Source organism: Octopus bimaculoides, chromosome 11 (assembly GCF_046866305.1).
Source record: "Octopus bimaculoides isolate indiv1 chromosome 11, ASM4686630v1, whole genome shotgun sequence".
Lineage (NCBI taxonomy): Eukaryota > Metazoa > Mollusca > Cephalopoda > Octopoda > Octopodidae > Octopus > Octopus bimaculoides.
In genome coordinates, this window is record NC_142938.1 from 36,232,538 (window position 1) to 36,256,745 (window position 24,208).

At 33.8% G+C, this 24,208-nt stretch overlaps 1 protein-coding gene across 1 annotated transcript in view; it reads left to right on the top strand.

Annotated features, from left to right (window-relative positions):
• Positions 1–24,208, top strand: part of LOC106876982 (HEAT repeat-containing protein 5B) — a 100,793-nt gene that overhangs the window by 57,546 nt on the left and 19,039 nt on the right. The window contains exons 14-25 of the mRNA XM_089360604.1: positions 1,143–1,312; positions 2,347–2,677; positions 6,234–6,360; positions 8,849–8,967; positions 9,102–9,205; positions 10,603–10,680; positions 16,266–16,334; positions 17,000–17,176; positions 21,111–21,300; positions 21,604–21,867; positions 23,372–23,534; positions 23,878–23,990. Coding sequence (XP_089216730.1) covers positions 1,143–1,312; positions 2,347–2,677; positions 6,234–6,360; positions 8,849–8,967; positions 9,102–9,205; positions 10,603–10,680; positions 16,266–16,334; positions 17,000–17,176; positions 21,111–21,300; positions 21,604–21,867; positions 23,372–23,534; positions 23,878–23,990 — 1,905 coding nt within the window. The remainder of the gene's footprint in view (positions 1–1,142; positions 1,313–2,346; positions 2,678–6,233; positions 6,361–8,848; positions 8,968–9,101; positions 9,206–10,602; positions 10,681–16,265; positions 16,335–16,999; positions 17,177–21,110; positions 21,301–21,603; positions 21,868–23,371; positions 23,535–23,877; positions 23,991–24,208) is intronic.

The window sequence follows — 24,208 nt, forward strand, 5'->3', positions numbered from 1 at the left end:
TATTGTACATCTACCTCATACAAAAGCTATTTTCCCTGTTAACCTTCCTTTGATATTGCTGCACCTCTTATGTGTCCAAAGCTTCCACTGGGTGCATCTTATGGAGTTTCTACCTACACCTTTTCTACAGATCAAGCAGCGCCATCTACCGGAAGAGATTTGTGATTTGTCTGCCTTCCTACTTACTAAGACTTTGGTTTTTGCTAGGTTAATGCTAAGGCCCTTCGATTCTAGACCTTACTTCCATACCTGGAATTTATCTAGTTCTGGTAGTGATTTAGCTATAAGAACAAGGTTACCAGCATAAAGGAGCTCCCAGGGGGTGGCCTGTCTTAAATTCCTCTGTTATTGCCTTGCCTGCAGGATTATGGTGAATAACAGGGGGCTGAGGACCAATCCTTGGTGAACCCCTACTTGTACCCTGAATTCTTCGCTGTACTTGTTATCAACCCTCATCTCACTGGTAGCGTCCCTGTGCATGGCTTGTACAGCTCTCACCAACCACTCATCTATCCACATTGGCTTCCAGATAAGGAATTGGAGGTCTCTGTCAAAGGCTTTCTCCAAGTCAACAAAAGTCAGGTTGAGAGGTTTATCTTTGGCTGTGTATTTCTCCTACAACGGCCTTACCAGAAATATAGCATCAGTGGTGCTTCTCCCTGGCACAAAACCAAATTGCATCTCATCTAGACTAACTCTCTCCAACAATTTGATACCTCATAAATTCTTGTTTCTAGTTTTGAACATTTCCTGAAAATATTTGACTTATTAAAATGTCTGTTGAAAGTTGCTTTAACTTTTACTTTTTTTTATGTTATGTATCAGTCTTTTTTAGTTTGATTTACATTAATTAAGTATTTTTTACATTACAGCTCTAAATATTTTTACATTATTGTTAATCAGCTTTTACATTCATGATTGTATTATTTCTTATATACATAAAATATTAATTATAGCTTTTGTTAAGATATTTTAAGGCAACAAGATTCTATCTTAGATTAGAATGTTGTATGTAGAGATACAATTTTTAAAAATTCATTGTTCATACAGTAATTATATGTACAGGGTATTATAGAGTTATATAAATTGTGTATTTGATCCAAGTAGCTGTATATTGAATGTCTTTATTGTTTATTTCGTAGGTAATATGGCTTCAATTGCTGTTGCTCGCCTGTATTGCCTAATTTGTTGTGCTGTAATGCAAGATCACCCTGATTCTCTGGTTCAAGCTGAAGCCATCGCATGTCTGCAGCAACTTCATATGTTTGCACCTCGTCATGTTAATCTCACTACTTTGGTGCCACATCTTAGTGTAAGGAATACAGGATTTTATTTGAATTGTTAATTTGCTAGTCATTCAAATTAAACAATAGGGAACATTAGAAGTTGTAGCCAAATTGTCTCAAACCATAGCTTATCATTTTAAGAAGGAAAGACGCATCATTTTCTGCACAAAGATGCAGGACTGAATTATAATATAATTCCTCATCCACTAACATAAATATTCTATGGTTTTCCTTATAACATATTGGAAGATATGAATACACACACACACATACACACATACTCTCACTCTTCTCCTCTATCTCTCTCTTCCTCCCCATCTCTCTCTTCCTCCCCTCTCCTATTTCTCTCTCACACACACACATATACTCATGCACACACACACACTCATACACCATACTCATGCATGCACACATACACACAAACTCTCTCTTTCACATACACACACATACCTACTCATACATACACTCACACACAAAAACTCCTTTCGTGCCAGCTGAAGTTTGTGAACATTGTTATTGGCTTTCTGAGTTTTGCAGTGTGAAAAAAAATCTGTGTTAAAGCACTAATAGTAATAGAAGTGATGAAGTTGAACCTTCAGTTATATTTCATCTCTTATATATAAATGTCATTGTTGAGTTGTTTAATGCTAAATCATTGAGAATCGTTCGTCATATCACTGTGTGTGTAACATAATCTAGGCCGTTGCTGATTAACTCCAAATCAGCCCTGATTAAGCATACTTCTGATAAAGGGCATTCCACCTGTGACCATCCTGTCTTTTTGTACAGTACATGTATTTAGATGGTTGCATGTAAATTGAGGAAATTTGTTATTTCTAGCTGGCCTTGTCATACTGTAGAGTGACCTCTACTAAGATTTACTAATGGTAGTAGGGTATAGCAGTTTTGTTGACAAGTGTAAATTGATTGTCAATGTCTTCAGTTAAATACCACTACTACTACTACTGTGGAAAAGTGTCTATAAACATCCTTAAATTCCATAATTTCAATGTTATTTTTTTTTCATTGTAATGAATGCTTGTCTTTTTCTTTTCCACAGGAAATTTTGACAAGTTCTCATCTTTTGTTGCGCCGTGCTGCTGTTGCTTGTCTCCGGCAACTGGTGACACGTGAAGCTCGAGAAGTGAGTGAACTTGCTCTTGCTTTGCCTGGATCTACATTTGATTTAGGAAATAACAGTAAAGATCCATCAAAGTCTATGTATGAGAGTGGTCTGGAAGGTACTTTGTTCAGCATGCTGGATACAGAAGTGGACAATAAGCTGACCTCAGATGTCCAAGACACACTCCTCAGTCTCCTACAGTCACTGGCTGTTAGAAATCTATCACGCTGGCTGATGCTTCTCAAAGAGGTTTTATCAGCATCAACTGGTAAGAATTCAAATCTGACTTTTGAAAAGCATTTTCCATCTTCACAAGAATCTTTTGAGAGTTTGCTGTATTCACAGTATTAATTATTGAGAAATAAACATTTTTTTGAGAGTAAATAAATGTAAAATAGTTTGCTGTACTACATACATGTATATACAATATATTTGCAACATCACCACAGGCATCAATGCATGGCTGAGGAATTTGCTTCCCAACCACATGTGACCCACTGCATGACACCTTGTGCAATTGCCTTTTTCTATAGCCCTGGGCCAACCAAAGACTTGTGAGTGGATTTGATAGATAGAAAGAAGTCCATTTTATACATAATCATGATGGCACTTGTACCAGTAAATCACTAAGAGCACCATCCAAGCGTGATCGTTGCCAGAGCACCAGCTGTCTGGCTTTCGTGCCGGTGGCACGTAAATAGCACCATTTGAGCGTGACCGTTACCAACATCACCTTCCTGGCACGTGAAAAGACATTCGAGCGAGTTCGTTGCCAGTACCGCTGGACTGGCCCTTGTGCAGGTGGCATGTAAAATACACCATTTCGAACGTGGCCGTTGCCAGTACCTCCTGACTGGCCTTCATGCCGGTGGCACGTAAAAGCACCCACTACACTCTCGGAGTGGTTGGCGTTAGGAAGGGCATCCAGCTGTAGAAACTCTGCCAAATCAGATTGGAGCCTGGTGTAGCCATCTGGTTCACCAGTCCCCAGTCAAATCATCCAACCCATGCTAGCATGGAAAGCAGACATTAAACAATGATGATGATGATGTAGAACGACCATGCGAACCAAGGAGAATGGTGACGAATGGAACGGCTCCTTTTAACGCGTCGCACGGTCGACACAAATATAATAATATAAGCGAACTCACATGTCGTGAGAAGAGTGCCAACAAGGAAAAGGGAGAGACACAACCGGTAGATGAATAAAGAGAAAGTTTTATTAGAGCATTAAAGTGTGTGTCTGTGTGTGCGTGAATGCGGCATAATAACACAATATAAGACAGGCCGTCATGTAAACAAATGAGCCGTAAGTATACAAATATGTGTATGTGAATGCAACAGAATACAGAGCATAGAAAAGAGTCTGTAACAAGGACGTTAAGCGTCCTGAATACAAGGATAGGAAATACCAATTCTTGGTGAAAGTACACAGTGGATTGAAGGTCTGTATATAAGAGGTTGTGGCGTCGAGGCAAAGCTAAGTCACATGTCGTGAAGTTGAGGCTTCTATGCCGAGTCAATTACTTGATACAGGAGTCCTCGCAGGTTGAGTTCTGTTAACCTTGGTGAAGATATTTCACAACAGTATGAGTGAACCTGTGCGGGAGCTGTTTGGCAGTGTGTATGTTGAGTAGTCGTGTTGACGTTGGCGACGAAGCTTGCAGTAAACAGTTGAACGGTGGTGTTGATGTCGTCGCTGGAAACTGGCTGGTTGGAGCTCTGTGGTCAAACGACCAGACCTCAGAAGGTCTGAAGCCGCGACAAACTGGTGTGGATGAAGCAGGCTATTTATAGGTAAAAATGGGCTCCAGAAGCATCAGAAAACACTCTCTCACGTGACCTTATCAGAAGGTCACGATTGGTTGGTATGCACCCTGGCATGAAATAAAACTGGTGACAAATGCCGCGCAAATAACAACCAATCAGGGTGACAGACACAGCAGGGTCCAAGGCCAGCCGAAGGCTAGATGTTACCCGTTACGTCCGCATTTACAAATATACAACCAAGAGAGAAACTTCCGCTACACATACATTATATATATATATATATATATATATATATTCATCATCATCATACATCTGTTTTCCATGCTAACATAGGTTAGATGGTTTGACAAGATGCTGCAAACTGCAGAGCTGTATCAAGCTCTAATGTCAGTCTTAGCATGATTTTTATGGCTGGATACCCTTCCTAGCACCAACCACTTTACACTGTGTACTGGGTGCTTTTTCCATACCACTGGCACTAGTGAGGTCACAGAGTAATTTACAAGATAAAAGAAAGAACAGAATAAAAAAATCTGCTTGACTCAGTGCAGGAGTATTTGATGGAGGGAGGTGGCTTTATGCCAAGAGTTGAGAGACTAATGTATGATTGAAGGACATGCACAGATGTCTTGTTATAGAGGAGATACATAGCTACCTGGTATTATACACAGGTGAGTGGAAGTAGCTGGGAAGAGGATAAAGATAGTGCTGATTGAGTACCAGAGCAAACTCTCAAGGTATAAGAGGATACAGACTATGGATTAGGGGTGGTGGACAAAAGAGAAGGGTACTTAGATAAGGATATTGGAGGAAGAATAACAGATTATTAAAGATGGGAGTAGATGTTAATGTAAAGAATGATGTTCAAGAATGGAGAAATAGTTGAGAAACACCATTATCTAAGGTAAAAGAGAGAGAAGGGGCTCAGTAAGGAGGATGGATGCACAATGTATCGGAGTGGTGGGAAGGAAAATGTAGAGGTACATAAGAATGGCTGTAGTGAGTGGGAGTATGGTGGTGGATATGAGAAGGCATTGAGAATGATTGCAGATATGTGAAAGGTTAAGATGAAGTATAGCAGAAGTGAGAGAACTGTGTGTGTATTTCCCCTCATCATAATTTCACATGATAGTTGTAAAAGTGTGTTTGTGTATTTGTATGACAAAATTTCACATACGAAAATTCAAGCATAAATATTTTTCTGTTACAATTTTAACAAGTTACTTTCTTTGCAATACTACTAACATGTTCAACTCGTGGTCAGTTGTATGTTGCTCTCAGTAGAGTTGAGGATTCTGTGGATGTAAAGATTTTTGCTGTTTAAAGTCAGTTTACTATACCAAGAGGATCTCACAAGCATCTCTATCATGAAAATGTTAAATTCCCTAAAAATATTGTGGACATATTATTTCATTGTCAAAATTTTTTGTCTGGTTTGTTGCATCTAATGTTGTATAAAGAAATAAAAAAGTTAAAAACTAATATATATTTTGATCTGCTAAATGTTTCTTTTATTTCAATATTGTTTTATCTTCTTTTACTTAATTCTCTGTTGAATATATACCTATTTTTCAATGATACAAAGTATTGGCATAAAACAGTGGATCATCTACTAATATTTGTAATATTTTGAGTATCTTTACTGGCCCTCCATGGGTCACGATGGTGAGGGTTCCAGTTGATCCAATCAACAGAACAGCCTGTTTGTGAAATTAACAAACAAGTGGCTGAGCATACCACAGACACATGTACCCTTAATACAGTTCTTAGGGAGATTCAATGTGACATAGAATGTGACAAGGCTGACCCTTTGAATTACAAGTACTACTCCTTTTTACCAGCTGAGTATCTTTGATAAATGTTTTAATTGATTATAGATTCCTGTTATTTTATTTTCATATGAATGTTTTGGTTTATCTATTTAATTTAACAGTCTTGTTAAATTGTTAAAATTTTAGCATATTTATGCTAATAAAATCATTTTATGGTTCTCTTGTATGCATTAATGCATGAGTGACAATGACTTGATATGTTTTCTCATATTTACTCCTTAGATACTAGTAGCACCATTCAAGAAACTATTCCTGAGGAAAATTATCTGACTGAGAAAGATGAAGAAGATGATGATTCTGCTTTGAAAGCAACTGAAACTGATATTACCCATCCATCTGTTGCCCCAAGGTAAACTGACATTTCACTTGTAAGATCTTTAACACTTATTTTTGTTTATGTTTCACAAGAAGCAAGGTAGTATTAAGGAAATTTATTCCTTAAAAAGAGTTATAAAAATTTTGCAGGTTGCCATTGAATACCAAAGATATATATTTGCAGGAAGATGGAATGAAATAAAATTATTGTAAATTTGAGAATACCAAAAGTACAAAAGTATAGCTAATGGCAACAGGAAATATAAAGTGAGATAAAATATAAAGGAAAGTATTAAGCTATCCAGAAAGCTTGATTACCTCTTATGGTAATGGTGATGATAATATTTGTTGAGTATGATAATCTGTAAATATTTTAGGGCATTCTCACAGTGTGTTTTCCAAGGCATACTTAACTCCCTTTTTAATATAATAAAGGAAACACTTGATTTCTCGAACTACAATCAATAAATGAGTAATAATTATGAGAATAATGTGATTTTGAACGGTAACTGATGATTTATCAAATATCAATATCTATTGATTAGTTTAGAATTCTTTTGGCTTTTAAGAATAATTCCTTAATTTTGTAAAGTAGCCATTTATCATTTTAAAGAATTTTTTGTTTTTACTTTCAACAGTTTCTAACAGCCATAGTTTTTATACTTCTGTGCATTCCTTTGATTGCCTCTCTTTTTATTATTTATCGAAAATAGGTCCTTTCTAGACTCACTGAAACAGTTTGAGTGCCTAAACTAATGGGTAAAATTACTTAGAAAATACAAAGTTTTATTTCATTAATCAAATTGTGCCCACATCAATTTAATATAGTTTTTCAATTAACATTTTTCTTGCTCAGTATTGTTGCATAACAGTGTTTATTGTTAGAGTTTATATTGGTGCGAAAATGAAATCTTGGCATCTTTCTCTGTATTTTGTTAGAAATTATGGAAAGCAAAATTTTATTCATTCATTTATTTTTGTGTGTAGTTTTAATGAGACTGGTGTAGTTTAATTGGAATTTATAGTTTCAATGGGGCTTCTGTAAATTAAATGAAATTTATATTTATACAGAATTGTGAAATGATGGATATTCCTATTGTATACATCAATGAATGGTTGCATTCTTGTCTCCAACCTTATTTCATAATTGTTACTTTTCCATCTTAATGGCTTTGAAGTACTTGAGAGAAAATTTAAGCAGAATTTAGATAAAATTTCCTAGTTTCTTTGAGTTGTGTCCTCATCATCATCTGTCAAGGTCCATATATTCCATGCTGACATGGGTTAGACAGTTTCACAACATCTGACATGTCCAAGGACTACATTGTGCTCCAGTGTCTACTTTGGCATAACTCCTATGACTGAACGTTCTTCCTAACTCAACTACTTAAAAGTAGGTACTTTTTTCTTTTTTTTGCACCAGCAATAGCAAGGTGGCTATGCAGCTTGCAAAGTTAAGAACCCTATCAACTGAGTGGTGCTATATAGAGAGAAGTGGTTTTATACTAGGAGATGGGTGGGGGTTAAAATAGGAAGGAAGTGGGGCAAGACAACTGGTTTCTAACTGAAAAGCGGGGTGGAAGTAACCAGGTTGAGCTGGAAAGTGAGATGAAATACTATTGATAAGGTGTCAGAGTACTTTCAAAGTGAGCAAGGACAGAAGAACAGAATGGGAGTGGATAGATGTTGCATGTGTGCATGGGAAGAGTGAGAGATGGTTAGAAATGGGGGAATGTGTGAGGGGTTAAAAATAATGAATAAAGAACAAATGTTGAAAGATGATATTGGAAGGAAAGTAGGGAAGAGTAGGTGCTGACTCTAGAGATTGGGTAGGATTGAGGGTAGATGTAGTGAATGGTAGATAAGGGTAGCAGGTAATCAATGATACCTATCAGTTGGCAAGAGATAGGGGAAAGTAGGAGGTGAGTGAGTGCAGAAAAGGGTGAAGAGCAGCAAAATACTAATAATGATACATTAAGCAGAGAAAGGATGAGAGAAAAAAAGAAAGAAATTATGTATGGTTGGGTAGGTTGCAAGAGTGAGGTGAGAAGGTGGGAGATATGGTGGTGGAGAAGTTGAATAAATATAAAATGTGAGTTAAGAGGGACAGTGTTAAGAATGAAAGACAGATATCAAATCAAATGGTTTTGGGTAGTGAGAAAAATTAGTGGCATCAGGAAAAAGCTGGTGAAATATGAAGTTCTGCTCACATTTAATTACAGCCACAGAATACTGCAGTTAGAAAGAAAATGAGTGATGGGAATTGCTTGAGGAAGAATTTAAATCCAGTAATCCAGTGTGAAACACCAATGTTCTGTGCTGAAAACAAGTCAAATGGTATTGTGTATGTGTAGAATATATTTCATAACATTTGGGGATTGAAAGTCAAAATAATTTAGCATTCATCTCAAAAACAGAAGTCTGCAAATGAGAGTTTATTGTTGGAGATTTATACAAGCATCTTTCTGTGAAGCAGACATACTGTTAATCAATTTTAAAGATGTAAATGTCTTGATTTCTAGATGGCCCACCAGAGTTTTTGCTACAGACTGTCTTAGAAAAATCATTTCAACATGTGAAGGACAGGATGGTCAGTTTGATTTGGTGAAAGCAAGAGAATTTCGTGAGCAGACTGGAAAAAGTAAGTTTTACTGTAGTTTGTGAAACATTTGATACAAATATAATTTCATTATGGACACTATTAGTAAAATCTTGTTTTGATTTATGTTTGTAACTAAAAAGATGCATCTATTTGCTTTCTTTTCATATCTGTAGGTAATTATTTAGTATTACATCTCTCAGAACTTGTGAGAATGGCTTTCATGGCAGCAACCTCAGACAGTAATCAGTTAAGGCTAGCTGGTCTAGCTGCTCTTCAGGTAACTATTTACACCATGTTTATTTCTATATTAATCATAAATCATCATCATCATCATTTGATGTCCATTTTCCATGCTAGCATGGAATGGATGGTTTTACCAAAGCTGGCAAACTGGAGAGCTGCACCAGGTTCTAGTCTGATTTGGATTGGTTTCTATGGCTGGAAGCCTTTTACAGTGTGCTGGGTACTTTTAACATGGCATTGCACGAGCACTTTTATGTGGCACTGGCATGAGCGTTTTTTTTTTTATAGCACTGGTATAGGACTCTTGCAGGCAATCCTCTTCAGCAGTGTGGGAGTGGCCTTAAAACTTCTGCTATGGGGTATGAGTCTTGAGTACAGCAAGGTGCCAGTTATTTCAGTCTTTTGTCATCTCATCTGAAAGGTTCAGCATCTCAAGGTCATCCTTCAGTATTTATTTCTATATTAATATTTAATAGAAACTGAACTTTGAAAATTTCAGAATCTAATGTCAAGTTAATGCTTTTGACAGTATGGGCTCTTTATTAAACTTATTGTTTATTGGTTTGGTCATGAGGAAGGAGCTTGCTTTTGTAGTAATGAGTAATTGCCAGTTGATGGCTGCCAGAAAAAACATGGGCAAGGGAGGAATTCCTAAGGACTGATATTCTGCAAAGGAAAGACTGAGTGTAAATTGTTAATGTGGGAATTGAGGGCAGACATATTATGGATGACTACATGAATGAGTAAGTATTGGTATGAAACTATCTATTTCCTAGGAGGGTTGGATACAGATGTCAGTATGTGAAGTAGCAATATCATTCTAGATGTGAATGCTGTGACTCTCATTGTATCTTTTTAATTGCTACTACAATGGTCTCTACCATTCACATACACTCACTGTATGTCCACTGGTATTCACATAATGTACACTCACTTTTCCGTTGGTTATTCCTATTGTATATTCCTACACCATTTCCTAATATGTTTCACACTCTAAATGGCCCCCAAATCTCCACAACTTCAGAATTCACTCAGCACATATTTTGTTTCAAGCCACTAAACATATGACAACTTCAGCAGGATATTTACGCATAATATATAATGTTGTGTAATATAATATTAACCAGTTATATCAAGATTTCTCTATGGATTAATAAAATCTATTTATTCCATATCTTATTATATAATTTTCCTATATAACCAACTATAATTCTATTTTGTAATTCAAGGAACATTTTTTTAACTGTTTCTACATTATTATCATTGTTTCCAGAATAGGCTTTTTATTAATCTTTTCTATATTTTGTGATAAAATTTACCTGAATACACTTCAGTAATATTAACCTATAGTTTAATTATCTTTGTTAGTATCAAACAAGAACTTTTGCTATATTAATTTCATTAATAGAAAAAATCTTCTTAAATTTTCAGGATATTATATTGAGATTTGCTGATGTGCCCGAGCCAGAATTTCCTGGACATGTGATCCTTGAACAATTCCAAGCTCAGGTAATTTCTTCAAATATTATTTTAAAGAAAAGTAAAATTGATGCACATATACTTTTGGAATTATTAATAAGAATATAATCCTAGACATGTCTACACCTCTCTTCTCTTTGGTAAATGTGCCAAATGGCATTCTGTAGGAGTCTTCAACATAATCTATTATACAGCGTTTTAAATGAATTTTTTCAGAGGAAAAGAAAATAGTCATTATACATCAGTCATTGTCAAATAGTCTTCACATATTATAAACACTTGTCCAAGTTTTTAGCATTTACACATCAAAATGTCTAGTCATTTAATGACTTTTTGGCAAGACTCTGAGAGTTGTGACAAAATTATACATTGCAAACAAAATCTACTAAAGGATTACCTACATTGTATTACTCTCTATGTGTGTGTATTTTTCTTCAAAATTTAAGACTTTCCTTCACAGAATTTGAGCTGGTTACTAACAAAGTGTCAATAGGGATTTGTGGATATGTGTGTGTGGATAAGCTTGCACTCATGGGATCAGTGTGTATGTGTTTTACAGTTTTTTTTTTACGTGTGTGCATGCACCACATGCACATGCAAATGTGTGCACATGTTCATTCCAGTTATCTCAAACATAGGAGTCATGGAATGTTTTAACTGAAAGTTTCTCATTACTTCTCTATAGATGTTCTCCCTTTCACTAACTTTTGATGAAACATTCACATCTGTCTGGTAACTGATCTCTATGACAGAATATGACTTTTGCTCCCCATCCCATACAATAATATCTTCCCTACTGCCCTTCACACCACATATACATCTCTCCCTATGCCCAACTCTATACAAAGATAACTGCCCATACATGCGCACACCACACCATCTCATCCTTTCTTCCCAACTCCTTTGCATAGGACTGCATTCCCACTTCTAAATCATTTTTCTTTCTTACTTTCTACCTTTCCTACCAGCTTTCCTCCTATTTTTTTCCCCTTTTTTTCTTTTTTATTTTTCTGATGAAGGTTTACTGTCCAAAACATTAAACACTCTTCCTCTTTCTTTCAAGTTTTATACTAATACCTTTGTTAAACTTCATTCCTCTCATTTTGTCTTATTCTTGTTTTTGTTCATTATCTAATAAATATATATTACTTGGAAAAATGCGAGCATGAAAAGTAATATTCTTAAGATTATAAACCTGGAAAAGTACAAGACAAGTTATTACACCTGTAAAAGTACAAGACAAGTTATTACACCTGTAAAAGTATAGGACAAGCTATTACTTCTAGTAAAGTAAAGAATAAGAAACTTTTTACTTAAAACATTGCAGCAAAGAATGCCAGTTCTTCTAATTTATCTCTCTTTACAGTTCTCATCTTTTAAATTTATTGTACAAAACTGTTCAGCTAATTTGTAAGATTGTCTAATTAGTCATTTTTTTCTGTATTTAAGGTAGTAAATTCTGTATTTAAGGTAGTAAATTCTGTATTTAAGGTAGTAAATTCTGTATTTAAGGTAGTAAATTCTGTATTTAAGGTAGTAAATTCTGTATTTAAGGTAGTAAATTCTGTATTTAAGGTAGCAAATTCTACTTAAATAAGTATAGTGTTATTTGTAAACTATAATAAAATAAGTTTTAATATTCAAATTTTAATTTTAGCTGCAATATTTTAAGTAAAAAGTTTCTTATTCTTTACTTTACTAGAAGTAATAGCTTGTCCTATACTTTTACAGGTGTAGTAACTTGTCCTGTACTTTTCATGCTAGCATTTTTCAATGTAATCCATGATTTTTCCAGGCATTGCTGTTATAAGATAATTAATGATGTGTCAATAATTTAAGATTTCACCTTATAAAATACTGAAAGATAATATTTCAATTTTTCCATGTAAATGATGATATTTCATTTTTTTTCATGTTTAATTTAAAGATATGTTGTGATTGAATTATTTGATATTATCCATCCACACCAAATTAATGGCAGGGATTTTTATCATGTTGTTGGTTGCACCATGGCTCACCAAAAGTTATAAACAAGACTCCAAAACCATCAGTTAGCAGGTTCACCTTAAGTAACCTAATTTTGCAATATTAGGAGGTTACAGGCATTCATTCAACGAAAAAAAAATTTCCAATGATTCTGGGATTGGGGGATCTCATTTTTTCTGAACTAAAATAAGGGATTTGTAGCATATTAGGAGATCAGGGTACTTGATTCTGAGCAAAAAATCGAATTTTTTTTTTTTTTTTTTCTTAGGTGTTAATATAGAAATTTACCATAATGTTGTAATTTAGCCTCAAATCAACCTTGATACTGCAAACCTGTCATCAAAGACATTCCAGCCTTCAGCAAACTGTCTTTTTAGGGATAATCTAGGACATTATATACAATGGGCGTGTGATTTAGGTAGGGGGATACTTTGGCTGCTATTTTTAGCATGTCAAGCGATCAGGTAGAGGCTCTTTCATTGGTTCAATAGCATGATGAGATTTTTTTACACATATATGTAATATGTATATATATATATATCATTGCCAGAAGTTAGAGAGTAAGTCAAACTTTTGTCAAAAACGTTAAGAGTAAACCCTGTTCTATGTGACACATTCTACCAGTATCGGAAGTTTGAAAGTGTTTAGTTAAAAAAAAATTAATTAGATAATCTGTACATCTAATTGAATAGATCGGAAATGGTTGAAAGGCAAAGTCGACCTCAGCAGCATTTGAACTCAGAATGTAAATACAGACGAAATACTGCTTCTAAAATACAAAATTTTGTCAAAAATGTTAAGAGTAACCCTGTTTTATGTGACACATTCTACCAGTATCGGAGGTTTGAATGTGTTCAGATAGAAAAAAAATTAATTAAATAATCTGTATGTCAAAGTCGACCTCAGTGAAATTTGAACTCGAAACGTAAAGTCAGATGAAATACTGCTAAGCATTTTGCCCGGCACACTAACGTTTCTGCCTGCTCACCGCCTTAGAAAGTAAACATTCATTTTAGAAATATATTTGTTATTCATCATCATCGTCGTTTAACGTCCGCTTTCCATGCTAGCATGGGTTGGACGATTTGACTGAGGACTGGTGAAACCGGATGGCAACACCAGGCTCCAATCTAATTTGGCAGAGTTTCTACAGCTGGATGCTCTTCCTAACGCCAACCACTCAGAGAGTGTAGTGGGTGCTCTTATTGCTAAAGCGTTACTTTTTACTTCTTTACTTACTGACATAAAATTTCATAACATTTTACTTTATAACCGTTTTTCTACTGATTTTTGTTCATTGCGACTAACGATTCTGAATTCCTCATGCATTTTTCTATCATTTAAGCCTAAGAAAAGTATACTTTTTATTTAAAATTAAAAAATTTATGTTAATTGAAGATGAATATCTGCCTTACTGCCCACTTGAGGTCTGACATATTTTGATGTAACTTTTTTTCTACTGAACCAAATCTCAAACTATTTATGCCAAAGTGTAGCTGAGGAGGTGTCCTCTTTAACACTATTAACAGTTTGCAATTTAGTTGAGAACTAAATTAGTGGTGAAGCTTGGAAGCTGTTGCGATTAACGAAATGGCGGACTTAAGAATATATTCAACCACTACCAGGGTTGAATGATATATATATATATATATATATATATATATATATAATATGGTGAATTTATGGAATGAAGTTCCATAAAACTCATCAATTTATTTCAAAATGGAGGAGACAGGTTGTTAAAATATATAAGAAGTTTAATTCTTACAGACGATCGTTTCATAAGGAGATATAATAATAATTATAATGTAAATTCATGATTAAATTAAATTAATTACATATCAACATCCTCTTCAGTGCAGGAAGTAAAAGCCATAATACAAAGAACTTGAGAAATAATATAGCAGGAAAATTGAAGCTAGGAGATTCATATTTTTATCTGTGTGAGAAAGAGATGTGAGTTATGTCAGATATATAACCAAAACTAATGGCTACAACAGATATTTGAAGATATAAGTAATGAGGTATCATAGATGTTACCTCTATTGATGAGTATGAAAATTAGATTTATATACACACACATACACACACACACACACACACACACATATATGTATGTATATATATAGATTGATAGACAGACAGATATACCATATTTGCTGGGGTATAAGACACACCCTTATTTTAAAGTATATTTTGTAGGAGAAAATGTATGAGTCTGTGAATGTGAATACAATATTGTAACATTGTGCTGGAATAAACTCTGAAACCATATATTTATCATAAATATATAATGTTATGGAAGTAGCATATTTCAGTTTTAACTTCTTTCAGATCAACTAGATAGCTGTTTATATTTTGCTCAAGAAAATGCTATGCAGGATGTAAAACCTGTAATTTTGGCTGTGATTTTTTTTTCTTGTGTAACTGTGATCAGCCATCAGTGATGCTCTGCAGCAGTGGTTTTTTTGTTCATTCATTGCAGATAGCTGACAGGCAGACAAATATTTAATGTTCCTTTCATCTTTCTACAAGAATTTTTCATTTAGATAATTAAAAAATTGTTTTTTTAAATTGTCATTAAATAATGTAAGACAACAAACGTGTGGGTTATGTATACTGAGGAAGGAGGTACATTGAAATGAATGTGACTTCTCATAACTGCCAATATACTGTAAGCAATTTTTTACAAGTTTATGTTAATGTTTTGTGATGGCGAAGACAGAGAGAGAAAGAGAAAGTGAGACAAAGAAATTTAGGGAGAGTTGATGTTTTTATTAAAAGTAGTAGTGTTGATGGTGGAGTGGGGGTAATAATAAGAGAGAGAGAAAGAGGGACTGACCACTGAACTAAAAGGCTGAAGTAACATACTGAACAAACACATACATTTAGCCTTTTTGTGATGGTAATGGGGTGATAGTAATAGTATGAGCTGTAGTTGTGATAGAGGCGGTGGTGGTGATAGCCGAGGGGGTGAAGGATGAAGTGAGAGTAAGTGATGTGAAAGACAGTGGTGATGGAGGGGAAGGTGGTGAAGTCAAAGGTATTGATGGTGGTGGCATCAGAAGTTTGCATGGTGTGTATATGGCAGATGTGGCGGCGATTGTGGTGGTACTGTTGTTTATCATGCACCTTTGCAATAAGAACATTGTTCATTGCTTGAAAATATTGATCAAGTTTAATAAAATTTGATATGTACTCAATGCGTGAAGTGTCATTGTTGGGCCCAATGCCTAATGAAGAGCCCTATCAGACAGCTTTTAAGCTAGTACATCATATATATATATTATGTATATACATCATATATATATATATATATAATTCAAAAGTGCTCTGTTCTTTTGCTTACAAGTATAGGGCCACTGTCTCAGATAAAGCACACTTCAGTTTTGATTATTCAGGTGGGGAGGGGGCAGGGTATCAAAGCAGAATGCCACAGGACTGCATCATCCACCACATACCTTCTGTTTTTTTAACAAAAGGCTGTGATTTTAGGGAGACATGGTTGCTATTTTTAGTTGGTTGAACAACAATACAAGGACTATTGTTTGCTCATTATGCGTTTGTATGTAATTGATATGATACTTTAATATTGTTTATGTACTATCACTGTGTTACTGTTGTTATAGGTTGGTGCTGCTTTACGTCCAGCGTTCTCTCCTGAAACACCTTCTGATGTGACAGCTGCTGCTTGTGAGGTAATATTCTTGTTTTTATTACAGAATCAATGGAATCTTCAACTTAATGTTTTGTAGTAGTTAGTTCAATCTCCTTTTGTTAAGAACTCAAATCCTGGCAAGTTCAGTTTTTGTCATTCATCATTCCATGATTGATGATTGATTAATGTACGATTCGAGTACTGAAGTTATTTTAATTACCATACCATCTCCACAGGTGTTCCACAGTATCTCTTTTCATCTTTTTAACACTACAACTGGGTAGATGGTAGGGTTAGTATTTTTCTAATTAAATTATTTCTGTCTTGACTTATTGAAAGACTTTTGTGCTATCACAATTGGATTACAAATTATTGAAAAAGCTTCTGTATCATAATGTACTGAAAAAGCTTTAGTCACAACTTACTGACTGGTTTTTATTCAGAATCTGCTTCAATTTTTCTGTAACTTGTTTTAGTATTTTTGTCCCACAATTTATTGAAAGGTTAATATATCACATTTTTGCTGCTACTCACTGAGAAATTATTGGAAATATTTAAAGTGATTTTTTTTTAATGAAAATCTGTTTTTATCTTTTATTTATCTGTATTTATCTTTAAAATTTTTTTTTGAATAATGTGATTCTCATTACAAAAAATGTATACTTCCATGTAATTTAATGTTTACCTGTGTTTTCCTTTTTACAGGTGTGCAGTACTTGGATTGGCAGCGGTGTGGCACGGGATTTGAATGATTTAAGACGTGTTCATCAGCTACTTGTATCCTCACTTGCCAAACTAAAAACTGGCAAATTTACTCCCTTGCTCTATAATGAAAGTGCATCAACAATGGAAAAATTGTCTGTTCTTAAAGCTTGGGCTGAAGTAAGCTATCACTTTACCATTTCTCTTTTTCTACCATTTCTGTTTAATTTCACACACTCCCTACAAACGTTGGTTTCCTCTTCAGGTTTAAGAAGTTCTTCAACTTTGAAGAATAACATCTAATCAAAGTTCAAATATACTCCCCACTAGTACTAAAGTAGAGTTGATCTGCCCACCTGACTAATGAATCTTTTTTTACCAACATTTTACATTAACTTGTACACCAGTTGATACAAACGGCACACCAGTAAATCTATATATATAAAAATGAGAATGTGTGTCTGTCTGTCTGTCTGTCTGTCTGTCTGTCTGTGTGAATCCCTAAAACTCGAGAACTACGCAACCAATTTCATTCAAATTTTACAGATGCCTTACTTAGGGTTCCAGTTGTGTTTTAGTCAAAAAAAATTTTAACTTCTTCCAGAGTTCGAGCCCACAGCAACATAATATCTCCTCCACTATTTAAGTATTACGTGTCAAAAGTGAAACAAAAACACTCATGTCAAATACTTTCACTTTAAAAATGAAACTATTCTACTAACTGAAACAATCACATTTCGATACTGTAATGACAGATACTTTCAGAGAGAGAGAGAGATGTATATGTATACATATAGATGTATATGTACACGTTATTCCACTAACTGAAACAATCACATTTCGATACTTTCAGAGAGAGAAAGAGATGTATATGTATACATATACATGTATATGTACACGTATATGCATAGATATATATATATAGATATAGATCTATATGCATACATGTATATGTATACACATGTGTAGATGTATATATATATATAGATGTACATGTAATATGTACACATATATACATATATATACATGCATACAGATATCTATACATATATACACCCATCACACACAAACACATGCACACAAACACACACATTAGTCATTTGTTTTCTTATCCAAAACTACGTCAAAAGTACTGAACGGATCTTTATGAAATTTGGAAATTATATTCTATGTATAACGGCCATAACTCTCATAAAAATTCATATATTTTTGATGTTGATGAAATTTTAACCCGAACATAACAGATGAGCATTATTTGTAATTCAACGGTACAACAGTGTAAGACTACCCTTTCAGATATACTTTCATTGTGATTTCTGCAATGTGGTGCATAAATTGTCAAGTAAATGAGATGCATCTTTGCCTCCACTGATTCACTTGCAAAGTGTTGAGTAAAATTATTTCGTTGCAGACCTCCTTTGAGTCTTTTTATTATCACTACGACACACATAGTCCCCAGTTGGTAACATTGATTTCAAGGCCCTCCTAGATGAGAGACTGGCATTCCACTTAATGCCTATGTTCCATGCTGGCATGGATTGGAGAGTTATTAATGTAGAAATATGGTATCGTAGCTACTAACAGTTGAGGGTTGCGTAGTCTAGACGGCGTTTTTAGATTTCATTATTCTCTTTAACCCAGGCAAAGCCGGGTATTTCTGCTAGTATGAAATATTTCTTTTGTTGCTACATTAATATCTGAACTTGCTGCCTGTGAACCTCTCTTCTTATCTCTTCCTTCCCTTGTACTACTTTGTTCCCCACAATATACAATTTGTGTTGTTAATTATATCTCCCAAAAAGTACATCCTTTTGAAATCCTAATTATTGAACTGCAAACTGTACATTAATTGAACTAGCTGAAACTTCCAAGTCCATTAGTCTCTGTATTATCTATGAGCACTACTTCTCTTTCTCAAACTAAATAAACAAATATACTAATAATAATTCTTTCCTCTATAGGCAAAAGGCCTGAAATTTTGTGGGCAGTAGCTAGTCATTTACATTGACCCCAGTGCTTGGCTGATATTTATTTTAATGACCCTGAATGGGTGAAAGGCAAAATCGAGCTCTTTAAAATTAGAACTCAATGATAATAAAATGAGATCAACATGCCACATCACATAATCATTAATCTACATATGCTAGAGAAAGCATATGTTTATTTTACATTTAGAGGTTTGTTAGTCATTTGTCATGTGTTTCTGTGAAATTTTATTTTAGAGTTGGAAAAAACCTTTGTGCTGTCTCAATTGGATCACAATAGAGGGACCTGTTTAAGCCATGTGTAGTGTCAGCATTTCAAAACAGGATGAACATCCACTAAAAATGATTGTAAATTCGGAAAACAATACATTGTCTTGTTACAAAATTTGTACCATGTCTGCTAACAAAGGAGCAAAAAGGAAATGGAAGCTAGAGCTTTTTCTTATAATGTTGATAACATCTTTCTATAGAGTGTCATTACAGGTGACAAAACATGGGTGCACTGCTATGTTGAGACACAGAGGCAGTCAGGGTGACTTGGATAATCATTGATATATATATATATATATATATATATTATATATATAGTTATATTATATATATATAGTTATATTATATATATATAGTTATAATATATATATATATATAGTTATATTATATATATAGTTATAATATATAGTTATATTATATATATAGTTATAATATATATATATAAAATATATAAATGGAATACACAAGCAAAAGAAACAAATGGAAAACAGGACAAGTAACATAAAGAATGACCCTTCATCAGTTGTCGGCTGTCCATCTACTCCTCATTTCAATCATTGAACGACAATATGAGTCTTTGAAGGCAGTTGCTCCCACAAAAGCCAAAATAAAATTTGGGATTTGCAGAGGGTCAAAGCTGGTGACAAAGACAGGACAGTGGAGACCTACGAGGAAACCGAATGAAAACAAACATGGAGGATCGTTAGACCAGATGAAGGTAAAATAGTGAACGTTGGAGAAATATTTTCTTTGACAAGAGAAAAGATAGAAGAGAGAGATAGATAGGATATGTGCAGTCTTTACAACAGCCCTGAAGGAAAAGAACGATGATCACATGAGGAAAAGAAAGATGGACAGTGGTCACGTGTGAGCAATGAGAGAGAGTAAAGGAGAGATAGAGAGAGGGAGAAAAAGAAGGAATTAGAGAGGATGAGAGAGAAAACAATAGGGGAAGAGAACAATATAGAGTAGAATCGCATCAAAAATATTATGATAAACTTACTTGGAAATGGATGCATGGTGTTCAATCAAATAATAATATAAATAATATATATATCTATATATATAATTATTATTTGATTGAACACCACACATCCATTTCTAAGTAAGTATATATATATATATATATATATATATATATATATGGCATGTTGCAGTTGTTCAAATGTGAAGTGTGTCATCAACAGATTGTTCCACATGATGTGATTAATATAAAGTTTTGATTGATATTCTGAGATGTTTGACAAAAGCAATGCAAAGAAAGAGGCTTAAGGCATGCACAGACAAAACCAGGATGCTGAGCTATGACAACACACCTTATCTATGAATTTTTGGCAAAGCATGTAATTGATGTACTCTCAGCAGCCCTGGTCACTGGATTTGGCTCTGGTAACCTTTTATTAGTTTCTCAAAGTTGAAATTCACCCTGAAAGGAGACCAATTTCGGACAACATAAGAAACTGAAGAAAATATTCTTTGAGAATTGCATGCTATCCCTGCAAACATATTCAGGACATATTCCTAAAGTATTGTAGTGATGTATCACTAGGAGGATGGTAGCTATCCTGAAGGAGACAAACCTGATTATATTTTAAATAAAGAATTTTTTTTTTTTTGCTTTTAGAAAGTTCTGTTTCTTTATGGATATACATCTTTCATTGGTGTTGATTATTGTTTCCACAAGAAAATTTATTTTATTTTAGTTTTCTCTTTAGTATTCTGTTGAAAAGGTTATTTTAAAAAGTGAAGTATGAAAATTAAGAATTGTTTGGATGACATGTACTAGGAACAAAATAATTGAATTATTCTATTGTATATTTTATATTAAATTAAATGTTAAATTCTTTACTTATTTCTAGGTTTATATTGTTGCTGTAAAACGTGACAAAGAAAAGGCAGGTGTTAATGCCAGTTTGAAATCTGAGGAGCTAGATGTGCAAGATTTTCCTGTTGAGAGCCTACTCAGTTTGGTGCAACCAGAGTTATCAAACTTAAGTGAGCACTGGATGTCAGCTTTGAAAGATTATGCATTACTCTCTTTACCACCAGGTAAACTTTTAAAAAGTTTTTTATGATTTAAAAAACAGTGATTTCTCTATTGCTTTTAAAAATAAACTTCCTATTTAAATCAAAAGACTAAGAATTTCATATTTAAAACAAAAATGATATAAAATTGTTATAAAATAACATTCTGTTGAGCTACTTGTTTTAAGTTCTGATTATTTTAGTACAAATGCTATTCACTTTCAGAGAAGTAGTAGAGGAATACTGGCATTGTTTCCCATTACTTATCAGTTTAAGTTTTCAGCTAATTGATCTATTACTACCAGTTTATTTTTGTTTTTATTTTAGAATATTCCAGCCAACTTCCTCCAGAAGGTGGTACATTCTACCAAGCAGAAACCATGGATTCATCTCGTATACATTACAAAAAGTCATGGCCCCCAATTCTTTATGCTCTGTCAATTTGGTTAAATGAAGCTGGCTTTTTAAGTGTCAACCGTGAATTTGGTGGCGAAAGTAACAAATCAGCCAAAAATGTCCCACTGGCTTCAACAATGCCAGCCAATATGAAACCAGAAGAAGTCAATGCTGATAGATTATATTTAATATTGGGTGTGTATTTACATTCTTATTTTGCTTATTTAATATTAATATTCAAAACTGAAATAACAATGCATTTTCACATGAGGATTACTCAAGAAGTAATTAAAAATGATTGTGCTGCTGCTCTTGGTGATGATGGTGATGATAAATATTTTGCCTGTAAAATCATCATTTTAATATTGATTTTTTTCACAAGCTTTTTTGGGGTTGGATGGGATTTATCAAGGTTGATTTTCTATAGCTAAATGTCCCTCCTGTTGCAACCTTCACCTGTTTTCAAGCACAGTAGTATTTCCTCATGGCCAAACATGTTTTCTCAGAATATTGGAAATGAATGGCATTGCTTGTATGACAGTGACACTCATTTACAACTGTCATGTGATGTCAAGTTAAGGAGAAACAAACACATTCACATACGACAAATTCCTTTCAGTTTTTGTCTTCCAGATCCACTCACAAGGCTTTGATCATCCCAGAGCTATATGCCCAAGGTGCATACAGTGGAACAAAACTCAAAACCACATGGTCAGGAAGCAAACATCTTAACCACATAGTCATACCTTTACCTATTAAAATATAAAACAGTTTTCATTGTTATTATTGATTGTATAATTTCTTATTTATTTTGTAAATAAGTATTAAAAACTTCCTTACAAAGGTAGTACTCCAGCAAAGCCTTAGTAAAATAAACTATAAAATTTATTGTCAAATTTTCTGTAAAATCTTGCAATGAATATTTAAGATCCAGATTTTAAAATCAGTGTGAACCAACATTTCTAAATTCAATACAGCTATCCACAGCTCTACACCCCTTCTCCAGTAAATCTTCATTTTAGTCTTATCCAGAAAATCAAGAGAGTTTACCACATAACATTATATATTAGAGAACACTATTATAATGAGGACAGCAATAACTCCAATGGCCCAACTTCATTCTGACATGTAAAGAAATCTCAAAATTCTTGTTGGAAGTACACAGTTAACAGACCACTGAAGTTGATGCTTTAGAAAATGTTTCAGTAAAATCATGGAAAGTTTTGAACAATAGCAAAACTCTGGTCAAAACAAAAATGTCTAAAAATTAGACATAGTTATTTTCTAAAAATCAACTACAGACAGTGAAGGCAAAGAGGGATAGATAAAATGCTGCAGTGTTTTTTTAATTAAGAAATGTCTTTCTCCAGTCTCCTTATGAAATAATTTTCAATCTTATTCTTAATATATAATTTTAAAATACTTAAATGTTATAAGAAATGGATTTAAGATTAAAAAAGCTCCTGTTGAAGGGTTGATGTAATGTTTTGTCTCAGGTTTGAATTGAAAGATAGGAATGTTACATAATGTACATTGGTTGGGCCACAAACCATTATTTAAGCATTTGACTAATTTCAATTCAATTCACCATATATTTAAGTGATTCCATCTGTCAAGGGGAAAATATATAAACAAAGTTTGAAATATAGTATAGAGATGAAATTTAATAAATTTTTATCTATAATATTTGTTTTTATAGGAATTTGCATGGAGTCTCTTTGCTGTCCAACATCTTTGCTTTCTGAGGAAACTGTTAATACTTGTTTGCGAGCTTTGCATATTCTATTGGATACGAGATGGCCAAGAAAACAAATTGGAGAAGACATGATTCTGGCTAAGGAACTGCTTAATGTGATGCACAGGTAACTGCCTTAAAACTTCAATGATATTCAAAAAATCCAATTGTTTTCCAGAATAGAAAACTTTTTACATAGCTTATGTATAAAATTATGATGACATAAGTAATGTGTAAGAGTTGTAGCCAGTTTAATTAATTAATTATTAAATGAATGCCTGGTCGAATTATTTGTATTATTAGATGTGCTTGAATGGAAAAATACTCTTTGATAACTTTTATGAATTGTTTGTTCCTTTCTATCTCCATTTGAGAACCTTAAGTGTATATAGTTCTTTTTTAGGCTCTTCTGTAACCTGCTTGAACCTATTCTTCAAATAATTTTTCAATCATATGTTTTCTTGTTCTAGAATTCTACTTACAAGAGAAAATGTTCAGACACATTTACTGGTCATGGAAGTTGTAAAACAAGTAATTAAAGCTAGCCATGAGAATCTTGATAGTGAAGGGAGAAAAACTAAAGGTAAGAAATTAAACTGTTAGTTTTTTAACTGAATTCTTTTCATCTTTGGGGAATTTTTAAAAAATCCTATGTTAAACGTTTTCTATTATATATATCTGACCTCACCAGACTGAGTTGTTAGGGAAGGAAGGTATCGCTAGTTCTCATAGTATTTTGTAAAGTACAAATTTTCCTTGAGCATAACAGTAGTTTGTCACAAGTTATTCCCCCAATAATTA